General features: G+C 45.4%; 1 protein-coding gene across 4 annotated transcripts in view; it reads left to right on the plus strand.

The window, feature by feature from the left end:
* Positions 1-3,645: 3,645 nt before the first annotated feature.
* CPSF6 (cleavage and polyadenylation specific factor 6) overlaps positions 3,646-22,916 on the plus strand; it is a 29,968-nt gene continuing 10,697 nt past the window's right edge. For 2 of the 4 annotated variants that reach the window (XM_054178034.1, XM_054178035.1), the window contains exons 1-8: positions 3,646-3,758; positions 13,482-13,691; positions 16,100-16,203; positions 17,035-17,180; positions 17,909-18,082; positions 19,173-19,677; positions 20,936-21,028; positions 22,151-22,266. In XM_054178034.1, the coding sequence (XP_054034009.1) occupies positions 3,699-3,758; positions 13,482-13,691; positions 16,100-16,203; positions 17,035-17,180; positions 17,909-18,082; positions 19,173-19,677; positions 20,936-21,028; positions 22,151-22,266 (1,408 nt within the window). In that variant the 5' untranslated portion in view covers positions 3,646-3,698. The remainder of the gene's footprint in view (positions 3,759-13,481; positions 13,692-16,099; positions 16,204-17,034; positions 17,181-17,908; positions 18,083-19,172; positions 19,678-20,935; positions 21,029-22,150; positions 22,267-22,916) is intronic. The other 2 variants (XM_054178036.1, XM_054178037.1) reach the window with 1 other exon arrangement.

The raw sequence follows: 22,916 nt of genomic DNA on the forward strand, positions 1-22,916 counted from the left end.
TCTCACACCAACCTGTGCCACCATTTATTCTTTCTCTGATGATCACATTTGCATTTCATCCCATGCTCTATCTCAGCCTTCTGAATATTGCCAGGTGAAGGCAACATATGGGCTAAATAATTTTGATGTGTGCAAAACATGAGACAGGAACAGTTTCACTGGAGTGGGTCAGCTCTTACCCTGCTCCACAGCGAGGTAACAAACCACAGCATCACAGGATAACAGCACACTAAAGGTTGGAAGGGACCTCCAGAGATCATCCAGTCCAATGCCCCAAGAATGCATCCAAGTGGGTTTGGAAAGTCTCCAGAGGAGCCTCCACAACCTCTCTGGGCAGCCTGCTCCAGGGCTCTGGCACCCTCACTGCAAAGAAGTTTCTCCTCCTTCCATATTCGAGTTTGTCCTTAGTCTCATTGCTGTGCACCACCCAAAAGAGCTTGGCCCCTTCCACTTGACCCCCAGCCCTCAGATATTGATAGACATTGATCAGATCCCCTCTCAGCCTTCTCTTCCCCAAACTAAACAATCCCAGGGCTCTCAGTCTCTCTTCACAGGGGAGATGCTCAAGTCCCCTCAGCATCTTCCTGGCTCTCCCTTGGACTCTCTCCAGCAAGTCTCTGTCTCTCTTGAACTGGGGAGCCCAAAACTGGACACAGGGTTGCAGCTGTGGTCTCAGCAGGGCAGAGTAAAGGGGAAGAAGACCTTCCCTAGCCCTGCTGGCCACACTTTTCTTGCTGCACCCCAGGATCCCATTGGCTCTCTTGGCCACAAGGGCACATTGTTGTCTCCTGCAGAACTTGCTGTCCACCAGCACTCCAAGGTCTTTCTCTGTGGAGCTGCTCTCCAGCAGGGCAGCCCCAAACCTGTCCTGAAGGTAATGCTGAGCGAGAAGAAATATGAAGATATATTTAGTGGGTCTACTCATTAAAGAATGAAAGCAGCAGAAAGTAAACAGAACAGCTTGCAGAATGTTTAGTCTCCTACACTGTTTACAGAGTTTGCTTAATGATAGGTATACAAGGATAAAAATGATCACAGCCTATTCTCTAAATGCCTGAGGACAGTAAATCCAGTGAAGTCAAACTATTTAGAAAGGCTCCAAAGTGAAGAAGCCCCTTGAGCATGAAACATAGCACAGGTGGAGGGGTGTCCAAGGGCTTCATTGATCATCCTTTATTATCTTCAAGAGCAAAGAAGAGGCAATGTCTTTTCTCCTCCACAGGCCCCCAGTGGGGCTCTCCAAGTGCTAGTGGCAATCTCTGAGGTGGTTTCTGAAGTGACTGTAACGACTTTTGCATTCATATTTCATTTCCTTGCCCTTTTAAACACCATTACAATCTATGCATAACTTCATGAATATATTCAGATGCATATAAAACATTTAGCTGCACACAATCTGCAAATCCTCCTGTGAATTTTTGTCGCATCACTAGGCTACCTAAGGTTAAGTTTTGTCGACTTCAGAGGCCAGAAATGTTGTGCCACAGGGGTTTATATTGCTCTGAAGATTAGTCACCAGATCAATTAATCATTAGCAAATACATGAATTGCATTAGAATATATAGAATAAACCAGGTTGGAAGAGACCTTCAAGATCATGGCGTCCAACCCATCAACCAATCCAACACCACCCAAACAACTAACCCACGGCACCAAGCACCCCATCAAGTCTCCTCCTGAACACCTCCAGTGATGGTGACTCCACCACCTCCCCAGGCAGCCCATTCCAATGTGCAATCACTCTCTCTGTATAGAACTTCCTCCTAACCTCCAGCCTAAACCTCCCCTGGCGCAGCCTGAGACTGTGTCCTCTTGTTCTGGTGCTGGTTGCCTGGGAGAAGAGACCAACATCTGTCTGTCTACAACCTCCCTTCAGGTAGTTGTAGAGAGTAATAAGGTCACCCCTGAGTCTCCTCTTCTCCAGGCTAAGCAACCCCAGCTCCCTCAGCCTCTCCTCACAGGGCTGTGTTCCAAACCCCTCACCAACTTTGTTGCTCTTCTCTGGACTCGTTCCAGCAAGTCAACCTCCTTCCTAAACTGAGGAGCCCAGAACTGGACACAGGACTCAAGGTGTGGCCTAACCAGTGCTGAGCACAGGGCAGAAATGACCTCCCTGCTCCTGCTGGCCACACTGTTCTTGATGCAGGCCAGGATGCCATTGGCCCTCTTGGCTGCCTGGGCACACTGCAGGCTCATGTTCAGCCTACCATCGACCAGCACCCGCAGGTCCCTCTCTACCTGGCTGCTCTCCAGCCACTCTGACCCCAGCCTGTAGCTCTGCATGGGGTTGCTGTGGCCAATGTGCAGAACCTGGCACTTGGATGTGTTCAGTCTCCTGCCCTTGGACTCTGCCCATCTACCCAGCCTGTCAAGGTCCCTCTGCAGAGCCTCTCTACCCTCCAGCAGATCAACTCCTGCCCCCAGCTTGGTGTCGTCAGCAAATTTACTGCTGATGGACTCAATGCCCTCATCCAGATCATCAATAAAGATGTTAAAGAGCAGATCCCAATTAGATCCCAATACTTCAGCAGTACCTGCAGGCTCTGTGGCAAATCCAGAAGTAAATTTTTCTTGCAAAACTGACGAATCATTTGTGACTTGTGCATCTGTAGAAGTGAACTTGTTCTTTTAACATGTGTTCAAACATGGTATCATCTTGGAAAACATCTCCATGGGGAAAGACCTTGGAGTCCTAGTGGACAGCAACTTTTCCATGGCATTGTGCCCTTGTGGCCAAAAGGTCCAATGGTATCCTGGGGTGCGTCAAGAAAAGCGTGTCCAGCAGGTCTAGGGCGGTTCCTCTCCCCCTCTACTCTGCCCTGCTCACACCACACCTCATGTTGAGGTGAAATCTTCTACGTTCAAGCTTGAACCTGTTGTTTCTTGTCTTCTTAGTGCGCACCACCCAAAAGAGCTTGGCCTCCTCCACTTGACACCTAGCCCTCAGCTATTCATAGGCATTGATCAGATCCCTCTCAGCCTTCTCTTCTCCAGACTCAACAGCCCCAGGGCTCTCAGTCTCTCTTCACAGGGGAGATGCTCAAGTCCCCTAAGCATCCTCCTGGCTCTCCCTTGGACTCTTTCCAGCAGGTCTCCGTCTCTCTCGAATTGGGGAGCCCAAAACTGGGCACAGGTTTGCAGGTGTGGTTTCATCAGGGCAGAGTACAGGGGAAGAAGACCCTCCCTATTCCCCTGCTAATAAGCGATCTACGTGCTCTGACACGCCAGGGGAGCACCTTCCTTAGAGCTGAGGCTATGCAAGAAACACAAGCCCCCAACTCCCGAGGCAGACGGGCTCCAAAGAGTCGCTTTGCAGCACACCCCCGTACGGTGACGGCCCAGCACTGCCGGCCCCGCGGAGGCGCCGCGAACCCGTGGCCTAACATGGCCGCACAGAGAAGAGCAGCAGCGCGGACGCCTTGGGGGCGGGAAGCGGCCCGGGCAGACGACGAGCGGCAGGCGCCGCGGGGCGGGGCGGCCCCGGCGGGGCGGGACGAGACGGGACGCGGCAGCCCCCTCCCCGCCTCGGGTGGCCGCCGCTTTTGCAGCCGCCGGAAGTCTCTCATCTTCGTACGGAAGTGACGATTCGTGTCCCGCCCCCTCGCTCGCTCGCTCCCTCCCTCCCCCCTCCCGGCGGCGGCGGCGGCTCCGGAGCCGGGCGCGGCTGGCGGGGGCCCGAGGCACGGCCGGGCGGGATCATGGCGGACGGCGTGGATCACATTGACATCTACGCTGATGTGGGCGAGGAATTCAACCAGGTACGTGTGGCCGGCGGGCGCGGCGCAGCCCCTCCCCTCCTTTTCCTTCCCTCTCCGGCCTTCGCCGCCGCGCCGCCTGCAGGGCCCTCGGCGAGGCGGCCGCGCCGCTGCCGCCATTGTTCGGCCGCTGCGGCGCTGGGCTTTCCCGCCGCCGCTGCCGAGGGCGCGGATCTGCGCAAGGATGGGGCGGGAGCAGGCCGCGCCTCAGGTCCAGCCCGGCCCTGCCCACGGGTGCTCTCGGGACCTGGCTTGGCGGGGAGCGGCGCGCCCCCCAGCCGCGGTCTCTGAGGGGAGGCTGCTGGCGGGCAGGGCGGGAGAGGCACCGCGCTGCGCCGCCAGCCACTGCCTGCCTTCTGGAGTGCCCGCGCAGGAGCGACTCCGGATCCCTCTTCTGCCACAGGCCGAAGGAGAGCGTAGGGGACGGGACCTTCCCGGATGCGGTGGGGAGAGCAGCCTCTTCCCCGTGGTGGAGAGGAAATACTGCCATTGTTCGCGGATGAATAAAACAGCCGCCGAGCGGCCACTCTTTGCAGTGGAGGCAGAACTCTAGTGCAGCTTTATTCGGTAGCACCAGAGAAACTCGTTGGGTTTTGTTGTTAAGTTTTTATTAGTTACCATTTCCCAGTAAAAATAGCCACGCAGCTCTTCTTTAGAGGAGGAGCTTTGTTTTGATGAGGAAGTGTGGATGGATTAAACAGAAATTCCCTGGCTCACAAGCAGGCTGCTTTTCTGGGTCTTTCTCATCTTTCCTAAAAAGCCTTGTGCCTGCTATCCTGCCGAAACTTGATGTTCCCATCAGTTTCGTGTGCCATCTGTCCCGTTTGTCACACTTAGATTTTCCAGGTTGTGTTGCCCCAGATTGCATTGTTCGTGCCCTGGAGCATAAATAATCAAGAACAACTGCACTTTCACACATTTCCTGGGTTTACTGAGTGGTGCCCAACTGTGTGCCTGCCTACCCCTACAGAGAACTGGGAAATAGGTAATGGATTAGGAAAGTCACAGTTAATTTGGGTAGCAGCTTAAAACTTCCTCAGGAAAGTTTAATTCTTCAGATACTTACTGACAAAGTAATTCAGAATATTAGTAACCACATAAAGGTTTGCAGTTGAAGAAAGCCATACCAGAGAGCAGATGGTGGAAAGGACCTGATGGCTCTTGAGCGTGCCTGCATGTGAGGATTTTCACTTACAGTTGGAAAACCTATTATGTGAATTTAAATAGGGGTTTCTTTAATAACATGCTATTGATTTAGGCAGTTCCAGGTAAAACACTGCTGGCAAATACAGTTTTTCAGAAAAAAAACCTTTTAATTTGAATCCAGTAATGTGGCCAGAAGCCCTCAGAGTAGAGCAGTTTAGTGCTGTAAGTATAGTGCAGACAGCTATTCCCATCACTTCTGTTTTGGCAGTGATTTGTTGTACTGGCCTGCCCAGATTGTGGTTGATATTCCCTCCAGGCATAGTGCATGAAGTATGACGCTACAGTTGAAGAGAGTCTTATGATGATTTGGGAGATCCTTTTGCTGGTTTTGCTGTGTTCACTCCAGTTGCTGTCCTGCTGGGGCTGTGCTTCTGTAGGCTGCTTCCTCAGTCTGTGAACCTTGCGAAATACAGGGCAGAAAAGTGAGAAAAGGCTAGTGCCCCTTTTCCCTCAGCTTGGGAATCTGTTGGGAGCATTTTTGGTTGTGGTTTTGTTGTTGTCCACCCCCACACCCCAATTTTATTGTTTTTTTTAATTGCTCTTTGTTCTTCTCCAAAGTTCATTTTTGTGACTTTAATGTTGTCTCAGGACCTGCTTGGTTAGCTATGTTACCTTAAAATGTATCTATATATATAAAAAATATATATATGGGAGAGATTGCCACCTTTGCACTTGACTATTTCCTTCTGTCAAATGTGAAAGAAGGCTTAGTTGTTACTGCCTGCAGTATTACTTCTAATTTTGGTGGGTCCTCTAGAAGCTTCCATTCATGAACTGAGCTGTTTCTGACTTGAAGCTACCAGCTTAAGTTGAGATGGGACATGATTCTGCATACCTGTGGATAGCTGAAGATACTGAGAAAATGCTGTAGAGAGAAAATGATTTGCATTATTAATTTATGTAGTGGACATCTCATGGAACATTCTTGGTAAGGGAAAATTGCTCTGTGTGTAAATCAATAAGCTATAGCTCCTCCATTGTGTTGTGCTAGATTAATTTGACTTAACATTAGTTTGAGTTGGACTACAAGAACTCTTTCCACTAGTTTTTCTGGTAGGAGGGACTGAAAAACACACTTGTGCAGCATTGTTGTTCTGGACACAGTATAACTTTCTTTATACCTGAACCGGGGCAAAATTTGTTTGCATCGGCAGTAAATGGATCGTTTAGGATTTGGGGCTGAAGGGGCCTCCCTTAGCTGTTTTGCCCTGTTCTGGGCCTCAGGGTACTTCTGCTTGTGGGTTTCTGGGATTTTTATAGTGCTTTTTGGAGGAGAAGGGAGGGAGGGGATCTTCTGCTCGATTAGCCTTAAATGATCCACAGATTCTAAGTGTGAAATAAAGAGCAGAGAGCCACAGGTTTATGAGCTTGCTAAGATGGGTGGCCAGCTGAGAACTGTCTTGGGTTCTATTTAGTGTTGCTTGAGTTAACTAACTCAATTTTATGCCAGATCTTTTTAGTAAAATTATGTCTTTTCCATTCCATCTGGAGCTCATCAAAACTATGTCAGTGTTGCCTCTTGTTCATTCATTAGCTTATTGTTCATAATAATCATATTATTTGTCCTCAGGCTTACAGCTTTACTTAATTTGGCTCCCACTAGTTGTATTTCTTTTTTTAAAGAGTGCTTTCTTTTTTTTGAAGACCTGGTTGAGGCATTTTCCACTTTGTTCTTCTAAGCTGGCTTCCCCAGCCAGGGGTATTTTGTATTTATTTAAAGACTTGTTCTGAAACTACATTTGAAACGTGTACTTCTTGCATACATTGCTTGTGACCTGTAAGAAGTAGGTGTTGCATAGCATATTTGACTATAGAATCATAGAATTGTCAGGGTTGGAAGGGACCTCAAGGAGCATCCAGTTCCAAACCCCCTGCCATGGGCAGGGACACCTCACACTACAGCAGGCTGCTCACAGCCACATCCAGCCTGGCTGCAGAAACCTCCAGGGATGAGGCTTCCACCACCTCCCTGGGCAACCTGTGCCAGCCTCTTACCACCCTCATGGGGAAGTTTCCTCCTAACATCCAATCTGAATCTCCCCATTTCTAGTTTTACTCCATTCCTCCCAGTCCTATATCACTCCCTGACACCCTCAAAAGTCCCTTCTCAGCTTTCTTGTAGCCCCCTTCAAATCCTGGAAGGCCACAATTAGGTCTCCTTAGAGCCTTCTCTTCTCCAGACTGAATAACCCCAACTCCCTCAGTCTGTCCTCACAGCAGAGCAGCTCCAGCCCTCTGCTCATCCTCGTGGCCCTTCTCTGGACATGTTCCAGCACCTCCAGATTCTTCCTACCATCTCCCTACACACATTACAGCTCTTCCTCTTGGAGAAAAAAGAGAGATCTGTGCTTCACCTGAGGCCTGCATAATCTGTATGCAAATGGCTGAGGCTGGCCTTCTCTTGGTGGCAGAATACTATAGGTCTAGAGGTGCTTTAGCAAATATTAGGGGGTGTTTTTATACAGAAATCCCTAGTGTATCCTTGCCTGATACTGGGATAATGAGAAGCCTGTGCACGAGAGGCCAGCTTGGGTCTGACTGAAGGTTGCCTGCAGCTTTGGCCATCATACCTTTACTTTTCTTCAGCCACAAAGATGTGACCAGTGTGCATTGCCAAGTTCTCTGATGAGCTTTTTGTGTTTTGTTTGTTGCTTTTTTCCCATACACTCATAATTAAATAGTAAACAACTGGTTTTATTATACACACACACACACATATAAAAATCATTCTGACCAAGCAGAGTGTACAAAACAATTTAAGAATATCTTATTTTAATGCTGTGGAAGAAGTGCTTGCTTTGTTTATACTCTGAGTGTACTTGCAGAGTTGCATTGTATGGTCTGTCCAAACATGCCTGTGGTGTTCTAGCTTGATATTTAAATGATAACAAATTAGAAATGAAAGAGTTTGGACTTTTGTGTTTGGTGGCTGGATAATGAAAGTGATACAGTTGGAATAAGCAACTAAGAGGCTAATTATCTTGAAATCTCTGTGGCTACAGATGCATGTTAGTGTCTTGATTTTGTGTCTACAACACGGAAAAATATTCCTTTATGTGATAAATAATTGAAAGGTAGCATTTAGTGACTACATAAAAGATCATTAAGCCCGGCATTTATATCAGGAAGACGGTTGTCTCGTTATGGGAGGGGATGGACACATTGTGCTGTAATAAATTTCTACTCAGAAGGGCACAGCTGTCCTGGTCATAAAAACCACAAGCTGGCAGACATGGATTTATTATAAATTTTATGCAGAATATCTTGTTGCATATGTATTCCTCAGTCCTGTTGAGCTGCTGAAAAGGGCCTGGGGAAGAGAAAACCTTTATTTATTTGCAATTATCAAACTACAAAGGAAACCTGAGACCATCTTCTCTGACACCTCTTAGCTTTGTTCCAATGCAGACAGCAATACTATGTTTAAGTTATACTTTTGACTACTTGGGGATTTTCAGCTGCCCTATTTGACAGGGGAACAGATTGCTTCAATTTTAGTGATGTGTTAGTTGTAGAGCTTGGGAGTGTTCGGGCCTGTAGAGTAAATATGAATCTTAGTCTAACAAACTTGTCCACGGTGGTGAATGTTTCTGCCACAGGCAGTGTGCTATTTTAGAAACATCAAAGCCTGCTGTTTTGTTAAGGTTCCTGTCTGTGTTCAGGCAGCTAATTGAAACCAGAAAAGCTTTTGCTTATCTCTTTAACTTCAGGACCTTTTAAAAAGTAAGGATACTAATTGTGTATTTAGAGTGTTTGGCCACACAATACTGTAAGTGGAATGGAAAATAAAGATAAAAGAGAAGCCAGATAAATATTTCAGTGATTTAAATAAAATTTCATTTTAAAATTTCCTCTTAATTCTGGAGGGGGGGAAAAAAAATCAAGAAAAAAATTATGTGTGTGTATTTAATATCCTTTTGGAGGCATAATTCAGTGTTTAACTCTTGAATTGAACAGAATGGAGTGGAAAAGGCAAATGAATCCTAGTCTAACAAATTTGCCCATGGTGGTGAATGTTTCTGCCACAGTTCAGAAAAATTTTGCTTGAAGAAAATAAAAAAAGAGAGAAAAAGTTATTTCTAAACCAGAATAGAATAGAATTAACCAGGTTGGAAGTGTCCTTTGAGATCATAGAGTCCATCCTATCATCCAACACCATCCAATCAACTAAACCATGGCACCAAGAACCCCATCCAGTCTCTTCTTAAACACCTCCAGTGATGGTGACTCCACCACCTCCCTGGGCAGCACATTCCAATGGCCAATCTCTTTCACTGAAGAACTTCTTCCTAACGTCCAGTCTAAACCTCCCCTGGCACAGCTTGAGACTGTGTCCTCTTGTTCTGGTGCTGGTTGCCTGGGAGAAGAGACCAACCCCCACCTGGCTACAACCTCCCTTCAGGTAGTTGTAGAGAGCAATAAGGTCTGCCCTGAGCCTCCTCTTCTCCAGGCTGAGCAACCCCAGCTCCCTCAGCCTCTCCTCATAGGGCTTGTCAGCATTTGTAAAGGGAGTGACCTCTGCAACTCAGAGGCTTTTAAGTTCCAAAAAGAAACAACAGTTTTAATTTATCCCTTCTGGACATGACCATGGTGTTCCATGTGTTTATGGTTTTCATATTTCAGTGTTGCAGAAAACCCCTGCAAACTGTAATTAGCATACAAAAGCTTGAGGAAGGGCTGAGTAGCTGAAAATCTAACAGCTACCCTGATGTGAATTTGAGAGCGTATCTTGTTGGTGCCCTTTTACTCACCCAGCACCACTTCATAGCACAGCATGTGGAATTTCAATCCTGGTTTTCCAGAGCAAATGTTGTAGTGTTTATGGCTGTGGTCTAGTTAAAACATGGACTTTGGAAGTGTGTTGCCACTCTGAGTTAGTTGTAGAGGAGGCCAGAATAACCATGCTGACTTTTTGCAGCGTGCCTGTGTGCAAGATTCCGAGTGACTGTAGCTGAGCAGAACAAATTTCTGTAAGAGCTTGAAGGTCTACTCTTTAACAGAGGAAGTCAGAAGGGTTCAAAACCAATTCCTGGTAGAGGCAGAGCTTTTGTTGAAATAGCTAAGAGTGGAGAAGTATCACTTTGTGTATTCTTTTTCTTACTCTTCAGCACCTAGGGAGGAAGGGTGTGTTTAGGTAAGTTTCCATGGTACATGTATGAAGGAAGAAGGACTGTTGGATCTTGTGCAACAGCCATCCAGACGCCTCTCTTCCATCTAGGCTTGCAGTTGCTGACTCAGATCAGTCTTAATCATTTAACCACACACCTTGTTGACAGACTGCTAACCGAACGAATTCCGTGCTGGCTGCAGAACCAGCGTGATGTAAGAGAATATTGTGGTGAACAGCATCAGGTTTTCTGTAGTGTCTTTATTGATTTTTTTTGAAGTGAGGCACTGGTGCTGTCAGACACTTTGGGCCCCTCAAAAGATTGCAGGCAGAATGTGCTACCCTGATAATTCTCTCCCTCCTTTGATAGTGACCTGAAAGCCTACGTGATGGAAACTTCGTCTGTTTTGGAGGAGTTTCTTGCCAGTAGGGAAGAGCAGCAAAGCTGTGGCTTGCTGCCTGCTTTGGGGTTTTGGTAATGCTGACCTCAGCCTTCTCAGAGAGATAGGTTGGTGTACATCTTCTGTATAACTGGTGGCTGCTTGTTTGGATCTGTCTACCAAGAGTAAATTCTGCTTCCCTGAAATCATCGTGCATGCACACGGATGGCTGGAATTACTGCACATTGAGCAGAGGATTTCCTTAATTGCCTTGTCACATCATCCTTAATCTTGCTATAAGATGTCATGTTTAGGCCTGTCCCAGGCAGTTCTTTGAACCTACTTTCATTAACTGTAATGATAGAAGGAATCAAACAGAGATGGAGAACTAGACAGGCTAAGTGAAGATGTGAAACCCTTACTTAACTGAATCGTGATAAATTTAAGAGAGATAATTTTTCTGTTGAAGTTTAGGGTTTATTGGGACTGTGCAGGTTGTTGAAGATCAAATCTAAATAGGCTGACAATGCCAAACCTTGGCTAATCTGATTAGGTTTATTAATTTTCAGTTTTAGTGATACTTACTCATACTTAGCATTCATTATCATCTGCTGCATATTTTCATATTGTCAAGACAGCTCACCATCTGATGATGGTTGTGAATATATTTGAGTTTAATCAAGTTTGCTAGCTTTGCAGCTGCTTTTCTGTGGAACCCAGCTTCATTCTCTCTAGTCACCGTATCTAGTACCTTAACTATTCCATCTATGATGGTTGTGTGGGTTTCTGGATGTGGATTCCCAAGATAGCAGATGCTGAAATAGGTCTTGATGCCAAAACTTGGTGAGGCAGTTTCTGTTCTGGGTCAGGGTGGAGGAGTCATCGACTCACAGATTTGTTTCAGATGGAAAAGGTTTCCAAGATAGTTGAGTCCAAACATGAACCTAACATCACCATGGCCATTTAAACCGTGCTTGGGAGTGCCTTGTCTACACGTTTCTTGAACACTTCCAGGAGCCATGGCTCCACCACCTCCCTGGGGAGCATATTCCAATACCTACCAGTCTTTACTGAAAGAATTTTTTCCTAATACCCAATCTAAACCTCCCCTGGCACAGTTTCAGACTCTTTCCTCCCATCCTATCACCTGATACTAAGGACAAGAGACTGACCCCCACCTCACCACAACCTTTCAGCTAGTCATAGAAAGCAATGAGGTGTCCTCTCAGCCTCCTCCACACTAAACAATCCTGGTTCTCTCAGCTGCTGCTCTAAGACTTTAATCTCTAGACCCTTACCCAGCTTTGTTGCTATTCTCTGGACGTGCTCCAGCACCTCAACATCTTTCTTGTAGTGAGGGGCCCAAAACTGAAGGTGGTGTTTAAGGTGCAGCCTCACCAGTGCCAAGTACAGGAGCACTGTCACTTCCCTACTTCTACTGCTCACACTATTCCGATACAGACCGGGGTGCTGTTGGCCGCCTTGGCCACCTGAGCACACTGCTAGCTCATGTTCAGATGGCTGTCAAGCAGCATCCCCAGGTCCTTTTCTGACTGTCAGCCTTCCAGCCACTCTGTCCGAAGCCTGTAGCATTTCCTGGGGTTGCAACCCAAGTCCAGGACCCAGCACTTGGCTTTTTTTAAGCCTCATACAGCTGACCTTGGCCCATTGATCCAGCCTGGCCAGATCCTCTGCAGAGCCTTCCTACCCTCAAGCAGATCAGCACTCCTGCTCAATTTAATGTCACCTGGAAACTTAGTGAGGGTGCACTCAATCCCTTATTCACATCCCTGATAAAGATATTAAAGAGACCTGGCCTCGATATTGAGCCCTGGGAAACACTGCTTGGGACTGGCCACCAACTGGATTAAATTCCATTTGCCACCACTCCCTGGGCCTGGCCATCCAGGCAGCTCTTAACCCAGTGAAGCATCCACCTATCCAAACTGTAAGAAACCAGTTTCTCCAGGAGAATGCTGTGGAAAACGGTGTCAAAGGCTTTACTGAAGTCCAGCAAAACAACATCCACAGCCTTTCCTTCATCCACTCAGCAGGTCACCTTGTTGTAGAAGGAGATCAGGTTTGTCAGGTGGGACCTGACCTTCATCAACCCATGCTGACTGGGCCTGAGCACCTGCCTGGTTGCTCTGCACATGCTGCATAATTGCAATTAAGGTGACCCATTCCATGACCTTCCCTGGCACCCCAGTCAGATTAACATGTCTGTAGTGCCCTGGGTTCTCCTTCTGTCCTGTTTTGTGGATGGGTTTTGCCAATCTCCAGACAACTGGGACCTCCCCACTTAGCCAGGACTGCTGGTAAATGATGGAACGTGGCGTGGTGAGCAGTTTTGCCAGCTCCCTCAGCAGCCCAAGTCCAGGAACCCTCTGCAGGCTTTTGAAGTGCCAGCATTTGTATGTGGCAAAGTATCCTGTGAAAGTTGATGCTGTAGAATAGTCCCTCTGTAGCCCATGAATAAATGTATGAATACGTAGAAGCCCTTGGGTTTATTGAGTTTAATGAAAGAGAATCCCGGCCCTTCTGTGAATCAGGAGGTAAAAATAAAGTGTGCAGCAGAAATCTGAAAGGTAGAATACTGTGTTTGTCAACAAGGCTCTTGAAGCTCCATCTGTTCGCTCTACCAAGTGTTTTGATGGAAAAAAGATTTACTTGGAAATGGGTGCTAGCCTCTCCTTTTGCTCATGACTGCTCATGTCTGCTCCCTTCTGAGAGGAGGGCTTGTGTTTCTCTTGGGCTTACAAGGGCAAAAATATTTCAGAACAGTGGTCAGAGGTAGTTCTTGTGGATGTTGTGTTTTCCTCTCTATTTAAAATGTGTCCTAAGGTCATAAGAATTCCATGTGCTGCAGTGTGGGTGAGGCTGGGGGCTGCTTGGCTTTCCAGCAGCGCGCGTGTTGGATCAGGCTTTACCACGTCTGTGGAAGGCGGTGCCTGTCACAACATTTTGTTTTCCAGGGAGTTTGAAGTGTGTTTCGTGTTGAGTATAACCAGAAGTGTGTCTCTTGTGTTTTAGGAAGCTGAGTATGGTGGGCATGATCAAATTGATTTGTATGATGATGTGATTTCTCCATCGGCGAATAATGGAGATGCCCCAGAAGATCGTGATTACATGGATTCCCTCCCACCGTCTGTTGGGGATGACGTAGGTAAAGGAGCTGCACCAAATGTTGTCTATACATATACTGGAAAAAGAATTGCCTTGTACATTGGAAATCTTACTTGGGTAAGTATCTCGCTGTGTAGGTGTATCCAGGAGTTTGAATTGTGAACGTCGTTCTTTGTAAATATTTTTGGCTTTAAAAATGGGTTTATAGGAAGTGGAATCTTAGAAGTGTCAGGGTTGGAAGGGACCTCAAGGATCAGCCAGTTCCAACCCCCCTGCCAGGGACACCTCACACTAGATCAGGTTGCTCAGAGCCACATCCAGCCTGGCCTTAAAAACTTCCAGGCGTGGGGCTTCTACCACCTCCCTGGGCAACCTGTTCCAGTGCCTCACCATGCTCATGGGGAAGAAATTCTTCCTAACATCCAATCTGAATCTACCCATTTCTAGTTCTGCTCCCTTACCCCCAGTCCTATCACTCCCTGACACCCTAAAATGTCCCTCCCCAGCTTTCTTGTAGCTCCCTTCAGGTACTGGAAGGCCACAATTAGGTCTCCTTGGAGCCTTTTCCAGACTTCAGTAGCCTCAACTATATATATATGTAGGCCCCCAAGCAAGGCAAGTGGGTTTGTTTTGTTTTCTTTTCTCTTACTGAAAGCTAGTAAGCCTGTCTGGAGCTGTCTTGATATCTGAAAACTTGAGCAAATATTCAGTAAATATCACCTTTAAAGTTTCCTCTGGTTTTAGTGTTTGAAAGGGCTATTTGTGCTACCATCTTCTTAGGCTTTTCAGAGGACTGGATGAAAGAGGAGAACAGATTTAAACTACCAAATACTTGATTCTTGCAGAACACTTTAAGGGTACTGGAAAAAACCCAAAGTTTTAGTAAACTCTTGCTGAAGTTTATAGTTTACAAAGGAACTGGAAGATTTTGTGGGATTTCCTTCGAATTAGTTTTCACCTTTTTCCCGGGGCACTGACTGTTGCAACAAAACTCTTTTCAGGTACTTGCCTCGAGGCTTGTTTCTCCTGCCCTAGGAGTAAACAGATTTGGGATAACTGCTGTTGCCCTTAAGACAATTACTTTTGTTAGCATTAAATCATTTTAATTGCAGTTAAGCAAACAAAATGCAAGAGCTGGTTAATAGCTGAATTAACCAGAGTTTATATCTGTTTACCTGAAGTGAAAGTCTTCCAAGTCCATGCCTGAAAAGTTCTCATTCAAGTTAATTTTCCCCATCTGATTAATTTCTTACTAGTGCTAAACCTGGAAAATAATGCTTTGTGGGTGCTTAGATGTTCTTTTCATGGCTTATTACACTCTACTAATTTCAGGAGACAAGAAGTAAGTAAAGGGAGAAGTTGGCTTAATAGTTGTACCATTAAAAAGTTAAATTGTAGAATGCTTTGTGTGGGAAAGGACCTTACAGATCATCTGGTGCCAGGTTCCTTGCCACAGGCAGGGACATACTCCTCTAGATCAGGATCTAGTGGAAGGGATCAGGATCACTTCTGTTGTCTGCAAATCCTGCTATTTTTGTGCAAATAATACAGTTGACTAGTATGAATGGAATCAGTGAAATGCATGTGATTTGGCTGAGCACATCTCAGTGAAATGCTAGAGGATTTTAAAGCAGGTGCCCCAACCTGCAGCAGTTTGTATCCATTACTTACCATTTGAATTGGATCCACAAAAGTTGCATTTATTTACGTGAGCATTTCTGTTTAATTGGTGCTTAGCTTTCAGGGAAGTAAGTTGAGGTTTTAGGAGAAAACTTGATTTGAGAGAGATCAAATAAATAGCTCAGAGTTTTGAAAGCCTGCTTTGCACTTCCCATGTGAAATTTGAAGAGGTGCTGGATTACACAAGTAGGAAAATGCCTGAGTGTTGGTATATTTGTGGTTCTTTAGATACTGTTAAACTTTGTATTGCAAGCAATGGGAAGTTAGAGCCAAGCACATTTGGCTAGGTGGAAGCAGTTACTTCTAGCTGCAGTTTCTGTAGGAGCTTCCCTTTTGTCTGTAAATCCTGCTATTTTTGTGCAAATAATGCACAGCTCACTAGCCTCTTGTTAGTCAACGCTCTCCTAAAGAGCACCTGGCTAATTGTGGTGTTTAAAATTGACTTTTGTGTGGGAATAATGGAATAGGTGGGAGGAAAAAAAAAATGGTTAGTTGTGGGGGGGGGGGGGAAAATAGCAGTTCTATAGAAAGTTCAGCTGAAGCCTTGTACTCAGAAAACAACAGATTTTTGCTGGCGTTCTGTAGCTGCTATATTGTGAGGGGGAATTGATGCAATGTAGCACTTAGGGAAGTGTGTTCATTTCACAAAGGAATTTTCTGAGAATTGCAAAATATACATGGGACCGTTCTCCAAAAGTCACTGACAGCCTGAATTAAGTATTTCTCTTGAACAATTTTACACCACAAAAAAAAAAATAGGCCATGGCAAACTTGTTTGCCTTTTTCATGGTTTCTTTTATAGATAAACTTTCATAGTCTCTTAATACTTTTTTTTTTCCCCCCAGTGGACAACAGATGAAGACTTAACTGAAGCAGTTCATTCACTGGGGGTAAATGATATTTTGGAGATAAAATTTTTTGAAAATCGTGCTAATGGCCAGTCTAAAGGGTAAGAACTTTGTCCTTTGCTTCTGGAAAAGAAAAGAAGTTTGAAAGGGTGGAAACGGGGGAAGAATTCTCAGTTTTCGTCACTGTCAGTATGTGAACTGCTGCTAGTCTCTGTTTATTGATCATAGAATCATAGAGCTGTCAGGGTTGGAAGGGACCTCAAGGCTCAGCCAGTTCCAAACCCCCTGCCATGGGCAGGGACACCTCACACTACAGCAGGTTGCTCACAGCCACATCCAGCCTGGCCTGCAAAAACCTCCAGGGATGAGGCTTCTACTACTGCCTCCCTGGGCAACCTGTGCCAGTCTCTCACCACCCTCATGGGGAAGAACTTCTTCCTAATATCCAACCTGAATCTACTCATTTCTAGTTTGGATCCATCCCCCCCAGTCTTATCACTCCCTGACACCCTCAAAAGTCCCTCCCCAGCTTTCTTGTAGCCCCCTCCAGATACTGGAAGGCCACAATTAGGTCTCCTTGGAGCCTTCTCTTCTGCAGACTGCACAACCCCAACTCTCTGTCTGTCCTCATAGCAGAGGAGCTCCAGCCCTCTGCTCATCCTCATGGCCCTTCTCTGGACACGTTCCAGTACCTTCAAATCCTTCCTGTAATAGAGGCTCCAGAACTGGACACAGTGCTCCAGGTGGGGTCTCACCAGAGTAGCCAGGGAGAATCGCCTCCCTGGCCCTGCTGGCTCTGCTTCTCTTGATGCAGCCCAGGATGTGATTGGCTTTCTGGGCTGCAAGTGCTCACTGTTCCATGAAGCATCAAGATATCCAAGAAATGGGAAAACTCTAGTGTAACTTTTTTTTTCTTTACTGCTTCCTTTCAGATTTGCCCTTGTGGGTGTGGGATCAGAAGCATCCTCCAAAAAGCTGATGGATTTATTACCTAAAAGAGAATTGCATGGGCAGAATCCTGTTGTGACTCCATGTAATAAACAGTTTCTGAGTCAGTTTGAAATGCAGTCAAGGAAAAGTAAGCATTTCTCATGTACTGTCTTGGTAAAATAGAAGTGTATTCTAAAAGTAATACTGCAGCTCTTCTCTCAGCATCTGGTAATTTCTGTGTGGTTTAGAATGGAAGTACTTCCAGGGAAGTGAATGAAGCTGCAGATAGCTCTCATAGAAGAAAGAGAAATCCCTCAATGTACTGAAAATCCGTTGTTTTGCAAGGAGAGAGCACTCACTGGGAGAAGGTTGCAGCTTTGTGAAACTCTTGTCCTGCAGTTGGAGATGCTTTCTCAGTTTTCTTGTGATTTAAAAAAAAAAAATCAAATCCACCCAAACAATGAAACCCACAACAGGATTGAGAAATTGAACATTTGTCGATAAATTGGACTGGGTTCTGATGTCTGGGTAGGTGGAGCCTACGGTAAAACGAGGAAGAGAGATTGTGTGTTGTGCTGTCCTCTGGCACCTTATCTTTTTTACTTCCCATTCCTAATGTGCAAATGTTGCTTTTATGGCCTTAGGCTGCACTAAAGGATGGGCTGGCAGTTCCCCCAGATGCTGTTTCATTAGCGTGGGGATATTGCCATATTTTACCGAAGCACTTTTCCTCCCCACTTAACCTTTGGGTGTGGTTACCTGAGGAACAAGTTGATGCTCCTAAGACCATGCACTACGTGAGTCTTTAGATGGAGAGTTGAAAAACTTTAACCTAGTTTGATGTAATTGTGTTTCTTTTTATTTTTTCCATTGCAGCCACACAGTCTGGCCAGATGTCTGGGGAAGGTAAAGCTGGCCCCCCTGGGGGAAGCTCAAGAGCAGCATTTCCACCTAGTAATAGAGGGCGAGGTCGTTTTCCAGGTGCCATTCCAGGTGGAGACAGGTTCCCTGGACCAGCGGGGCCAGGAGGGCCACCACCACCTTTCCCAGGTGAACTGACTCATATGTGAAATGTCAATTTCATTGTGTTTTCTTGTGTTAATGCACTTACTTGGGTAATTATGGAGATCAAGGGAGTTCAGTGATGTGCTATAATCAGTGTTTACAGCTGGACCGTAGGATTCAGCAGTATCTCTTTGTTGATACTCAAAGGGGAAATTGTACTTCCTGAATTTCTTAGCCATCTAATAACAGTTTTTAGAGATGTTCTTTATACCATGTCAGTGGATGTATTTCTAAAGTGTTAAAAAATTAAGATCATGTTAGCAAGTAGACTTCAGGGCAGTGTGTGTGTCAGATTTCCTGATCTCCTATATGCGGGGGAGGATGCCTGTGTTGCACAGCATAAAGTAACTCTGTTCCTTACTGCCTTGCAAGCTTGCACATCATCAGCAATCCAGCTTTGGTTCGTGCTCACTGACAGGTCAATTAGTTGGCTCTTAGAATACCACAGATGTGAAGAGGAGGTGTTCATGTTTAGTCAGGTATATGCTAGAGGAGAAATCTCTCTTAACACTGCAATGCATTACAGTGACAATCTAGTTTCAGCTGAAGTATTTGTTAATAAATATTCAGTAGTAGATAGTCTCCTGACAGTCAAAGGGACATGGTCAAATTGAAAATCCATTCATGGGGACCTGAAAGTAGGTTCAGGTATTTCATTTGCCTTCTCCGATGTAGCTTTTCATGTATGTATGATAGACGTAATATATCTTGCGCCTCATATGAAAGACTAGCTGCAGGAGTAAGTAGGATGCAGTGTTTCGAGGGTGGAGGGGAGGAGTTGGTAACAGTAACAGTTGATGAAGTACTTGAGGGGGGCTTGTCAGTTTTCAAGTTGATGTTGTTCTCTGTTAAAAATGTTCCAAGCTAATAGACCCAAAGTGGGACCCTGCATGTCTTGTGTGAGTTGCAGATTGCTCTGTCGCCTGGTTTTGGTTGGGCTTGGGGTTTTTTTTTTCCTTGCTGTTGTTGCTTCAAAGAATAATTTTTTACAAAGGAAGAAATTGAATTATTTCACTAAGTTTATTTATTTGTATTTATTAACTCCTCTTATTTATTTTTTTTTCTTTAATTTTAGCTGGACAAACTCCCCCACGCCCACCTTTAGGTCCTCCTGGCCCGCCAGGCCCGCCAGGCCCTCCACCTCCTGGTCAGGTCCTCCCACCTCCATTAGCTGGACCTCCTAATCGTGGTGACCGTCCACCACCACCAGTTCTGTTTCCAGGACAGCCTTTTGGTCAGCCTCCACTTGGGCCACTTCCTCCAGGCCCTCCACCGCCAGTTCCAGGCTATGGGCCACCACCAGGTCCTCCACCTCCTCAGCAGGGTCCACCTCCACCTCCGGGTCCATTTCCCCCTCGTCCACCTGGCCCTCTGGGGCCGCCCCTGACTCTTGCTCCCCCTCCACATCTCCCTGGGCCACCTCCAGGTGCTCCACCACCTGCACCACATGTGAATCCAGCTTTCTTCCCCCCACCTGCCAATAGTGGCATACCTACTTCAGACAGCCGTGGCCCACCTCCGACAGATCCATATGGTCGACCTCCACCATATGACAGAGGTGACTATGGGCCACCTGGAAGGTGAGTGCTTTTGGTGTCATGTGCTTGGTAGCAGATTATACTCCGCTCAGAGGAAGGATTTGATTTTCCTTCTTAAAGCAGACGCTAGAAATAATGAAAAATAGGGCTGGAGGGGGATCCCAGCAGTCTTCTAATTGTCCCCTTTCACCCCTCTCAGTGAAACATCTCTCAGAAATGTTGTTGTAGCAGTAAGAAAATCCTGAAGTGAAACCCCAGTAATGTCTCTTTCCCTTTTCAGCTCTGAACTGTTTGTCTTCGCTGTTTGTATTTGGCAGTGTCACCATTCAGTGTGTTCTAAGTGAAAACTTGCATATAATTTCTTAAGCAGCAGCTTCTGGTTGTGCTTCTGTCTTAACTTGAAATTCTGACTTTGTACCTTTGTCATCCTGCTTTGCAATCTGTCTTGTTTAGAATGCTCTGGAATTCTCTGACTATGTGCGTATGTTGAGTACAGTGCCATACCAAGCTCATACCATTCTCATCTTTCAGCAGCTCTGCTTCTCCCTTTTCCCTCCAGGATTCCATTCAAAGTTGAAGTCTTTTTCTCAAAAGCCAGGTGTTAATTTCACTGCAAGACTTTTACCTGCCTTTCCTGTCAAGATGCTTCTGCTCCTGTGGTGCAACCTTGCTGTATTTGTAGCAGTGGCTTTTCCTGTGGTTAATCCTATCTGGGGCAGAGTTTGTTGAGTCTCTGACTTGTCGAGTTTTTCACATCTTGTTTGAAACACCTTTCTCGTTAACCTGCGCTTTCAAACCATCTCTGTCATGCTGCTGTCTCTTGGTTTTCACCATGTTGGTATTTGTCACAGAAAATGTTGGGATAAATTGTAAGAGAGACTCTTTCTGCATAGTTCCATTTGGATTTTTCAGCTGTCGTGTTACCGCTAGCGTGAGAGACGCTTCTCTTGCTTGAAATGTTTTCTGTAAAGATGCTTTGCTTTGATTCTCCTTTTCATCACAGATTTTAAGACGCCCCCACACTTCTGTACATAACTATGTTCATATAGAAGCTGTAGAAATTCGAGCATTTGGCTTAATTGCCTGAAATATAATGAAACAATAAGGTGTTGGTGTGGTTTCTGTTGGTTTTGTTTGTTTTTGTTTCTTTTGCTGGACAGAATCGAGATTGCAGTTTGTAGAATGTCTGGGGAGGGAAGGAGTGGGAATAGGACAGTACAACTTGCTGTCCAGTATTTTCATTATTATGTTAAAACTCTCATCCATAACTATTTAAATTGTCATTAATTATATACCATAGGCGTTTCACTGGAAATAACATGTCCATAAGAGAAAAATTACATATTCCATTCTATGGGAGGCACACGAAAAATAATACTCAAAACTCAGGGAGGTATGAATTTTTAGACATTTCCTCTTATGCTAAACTGGCTATAGGATCTTGTTCCACTTCTTGCAATTAAGAGGATAGCATTGCTTATTATTCTGCATTTTCTTTCTACCAGAAGAACTAACACTGTTGTAGAAATGTCGAGCAGTGGGCCAGTTGCACAGTCAACATTTGTCTCTAACACGTTGCTCCAAATTTGCTCTATGATGCAAAGACTGGCTAATAGGACACTGCAAAACTTGTGGGAAAAGTGGTTGATTTTTTTGTATGCATTAACTTCTTGTTACTTTGGAAACCCTATCTTAGGTAGCTGATATTGAAAATAAAAAAAAAAAAGGTGTATGAGAATTCTGCTTGATTGCTTCCTCCTTACTGTGAACTGGTTTGGAGAGCAAATTGGAACAACTGGAACCTGACCAGAAATTAAATTTAAAACCAAAACAAAACAAAAGAAAAAATTTAAAAAAAAAAAAAATTTAAAAAAAAAATTTAAAAAAGGAAAAAAAAAAAAAAGAAAAGGAAAGAAAAAAGAAAAAAAGCAAACCAAAATTAGCTGTGAAATGTTGAAGTATCATTCTGAAAACCGAGTGTTTGATAGACTGTATTTGCTGCTTTTCCTAAGTTATAGCATTCTGGTCTTAGTTAAGATCTGGGAAACAGGATCATATAGTTGTAATTCCAGTATTGTTATAAAAATGATCTCTGATTTTGCTCAAAGTTGCATTGCCTCTGTACATGTATTTCCACATGGATTCAGTTGGGATAATACCTACTTGCATACCTGCAGGGATTGAATGAAGATTTTGTAAATGCTTGCACAGCACCATACTAAGTGCTGCTGAATCTTCAGAATAGCTGGGATGGACAGGAATAAGTCTCTTAATACAGCAGTGACTTAATTGTTTTGGGGGTTTTTGTAACTGTGGTTGGTGTGTTTTTTGGTTAGGTTTCAGCATTTTATACTGTATCGTGGTCCTTAAAACCCAAACCCAGATCCTGCTTTCTTTTCTGTTTGTCACTTTGCTTTAAAGATGCAAACTTGGATTGTTAAAACTGCAATGATACCTTAGGAAGTGTTTTCTTAACTTTTTAAACGCTAGTTTGTGGGTTTTTTATTGCTTGCAGAGAAATGGATGCTGCAAGGACACCTCTGAGTGAAGCAGAATTTGAAGAAATCATGAATAGAAATAGGGCCATCTCAAGCAGTGCCATTTCGAGAGCTGTATCAGATGCCAGTGCTGGTTAGTAAAACTCCATCAGCGTGTTAGCTCTTGAGTCTTGCACCTGGGAAGCAACAACTCCTTGCACCAGTAGAGGCTGGGGACGGACCTGCTGGAGAGCAGTGAAGTGGAGAGGGACCTGTGGGCCCTGGTGGGTGGAAAGATGACCATGAGCCAGCAATGTGCTCTTGTGGCCAGGAAGGCCAAGGCCATTCTGGGGTGGATTAGAAGGGCTGTGACCAGTAGGTCGAGAAAGGTTCTCTTCCCTCTCTGCCCTTCTGAGGCTGCATCTGGAATATTGTGTCCAGTTCTGGGCCCCTCAGGTCAAGAAAGGCAGTGAGCTGCTTGAGAGAGTCCAGCACAGAGCCACGAGGATGATTAGGGGAATGGAACATTTTCTGTATGAGGAGAGACTGAGAGCTGAGGGCTCTTTAGCTTGGAGAAGAATGAAAGGTGACCTCATCAATGTTTATAAATATGTAAAGGGTGAATCCTGAGAGGATGGAGTCAGGCTCTGCTGGGTGGTGTCCAATGACAGCACAAGGGGCAATGGGTGGAAATTGAGGCATAGGAAGTTTCATGCAAATATGAGGAAAAATGTTTCCCTGTGAGGGTGACAGAGCACTGGAACAGGCTGCCCAGGGGGGTTGTGCAGTCTCCCTCTCTGGAGA

Source organism: Dryobates pubescens, chromosome Z (genome assembly GCF_014839835.1).
Source record: "Dryobates pubescens isolate bDryPub1 chromosome Z, bDryPub1.pri, whole genome shotgun sequence".
Lineage (NCBI taxonomy): Eukaryota > Metazoa > Chordata > Aves > Piciformes > Picidae > Dryobates > Dryobates pubescens.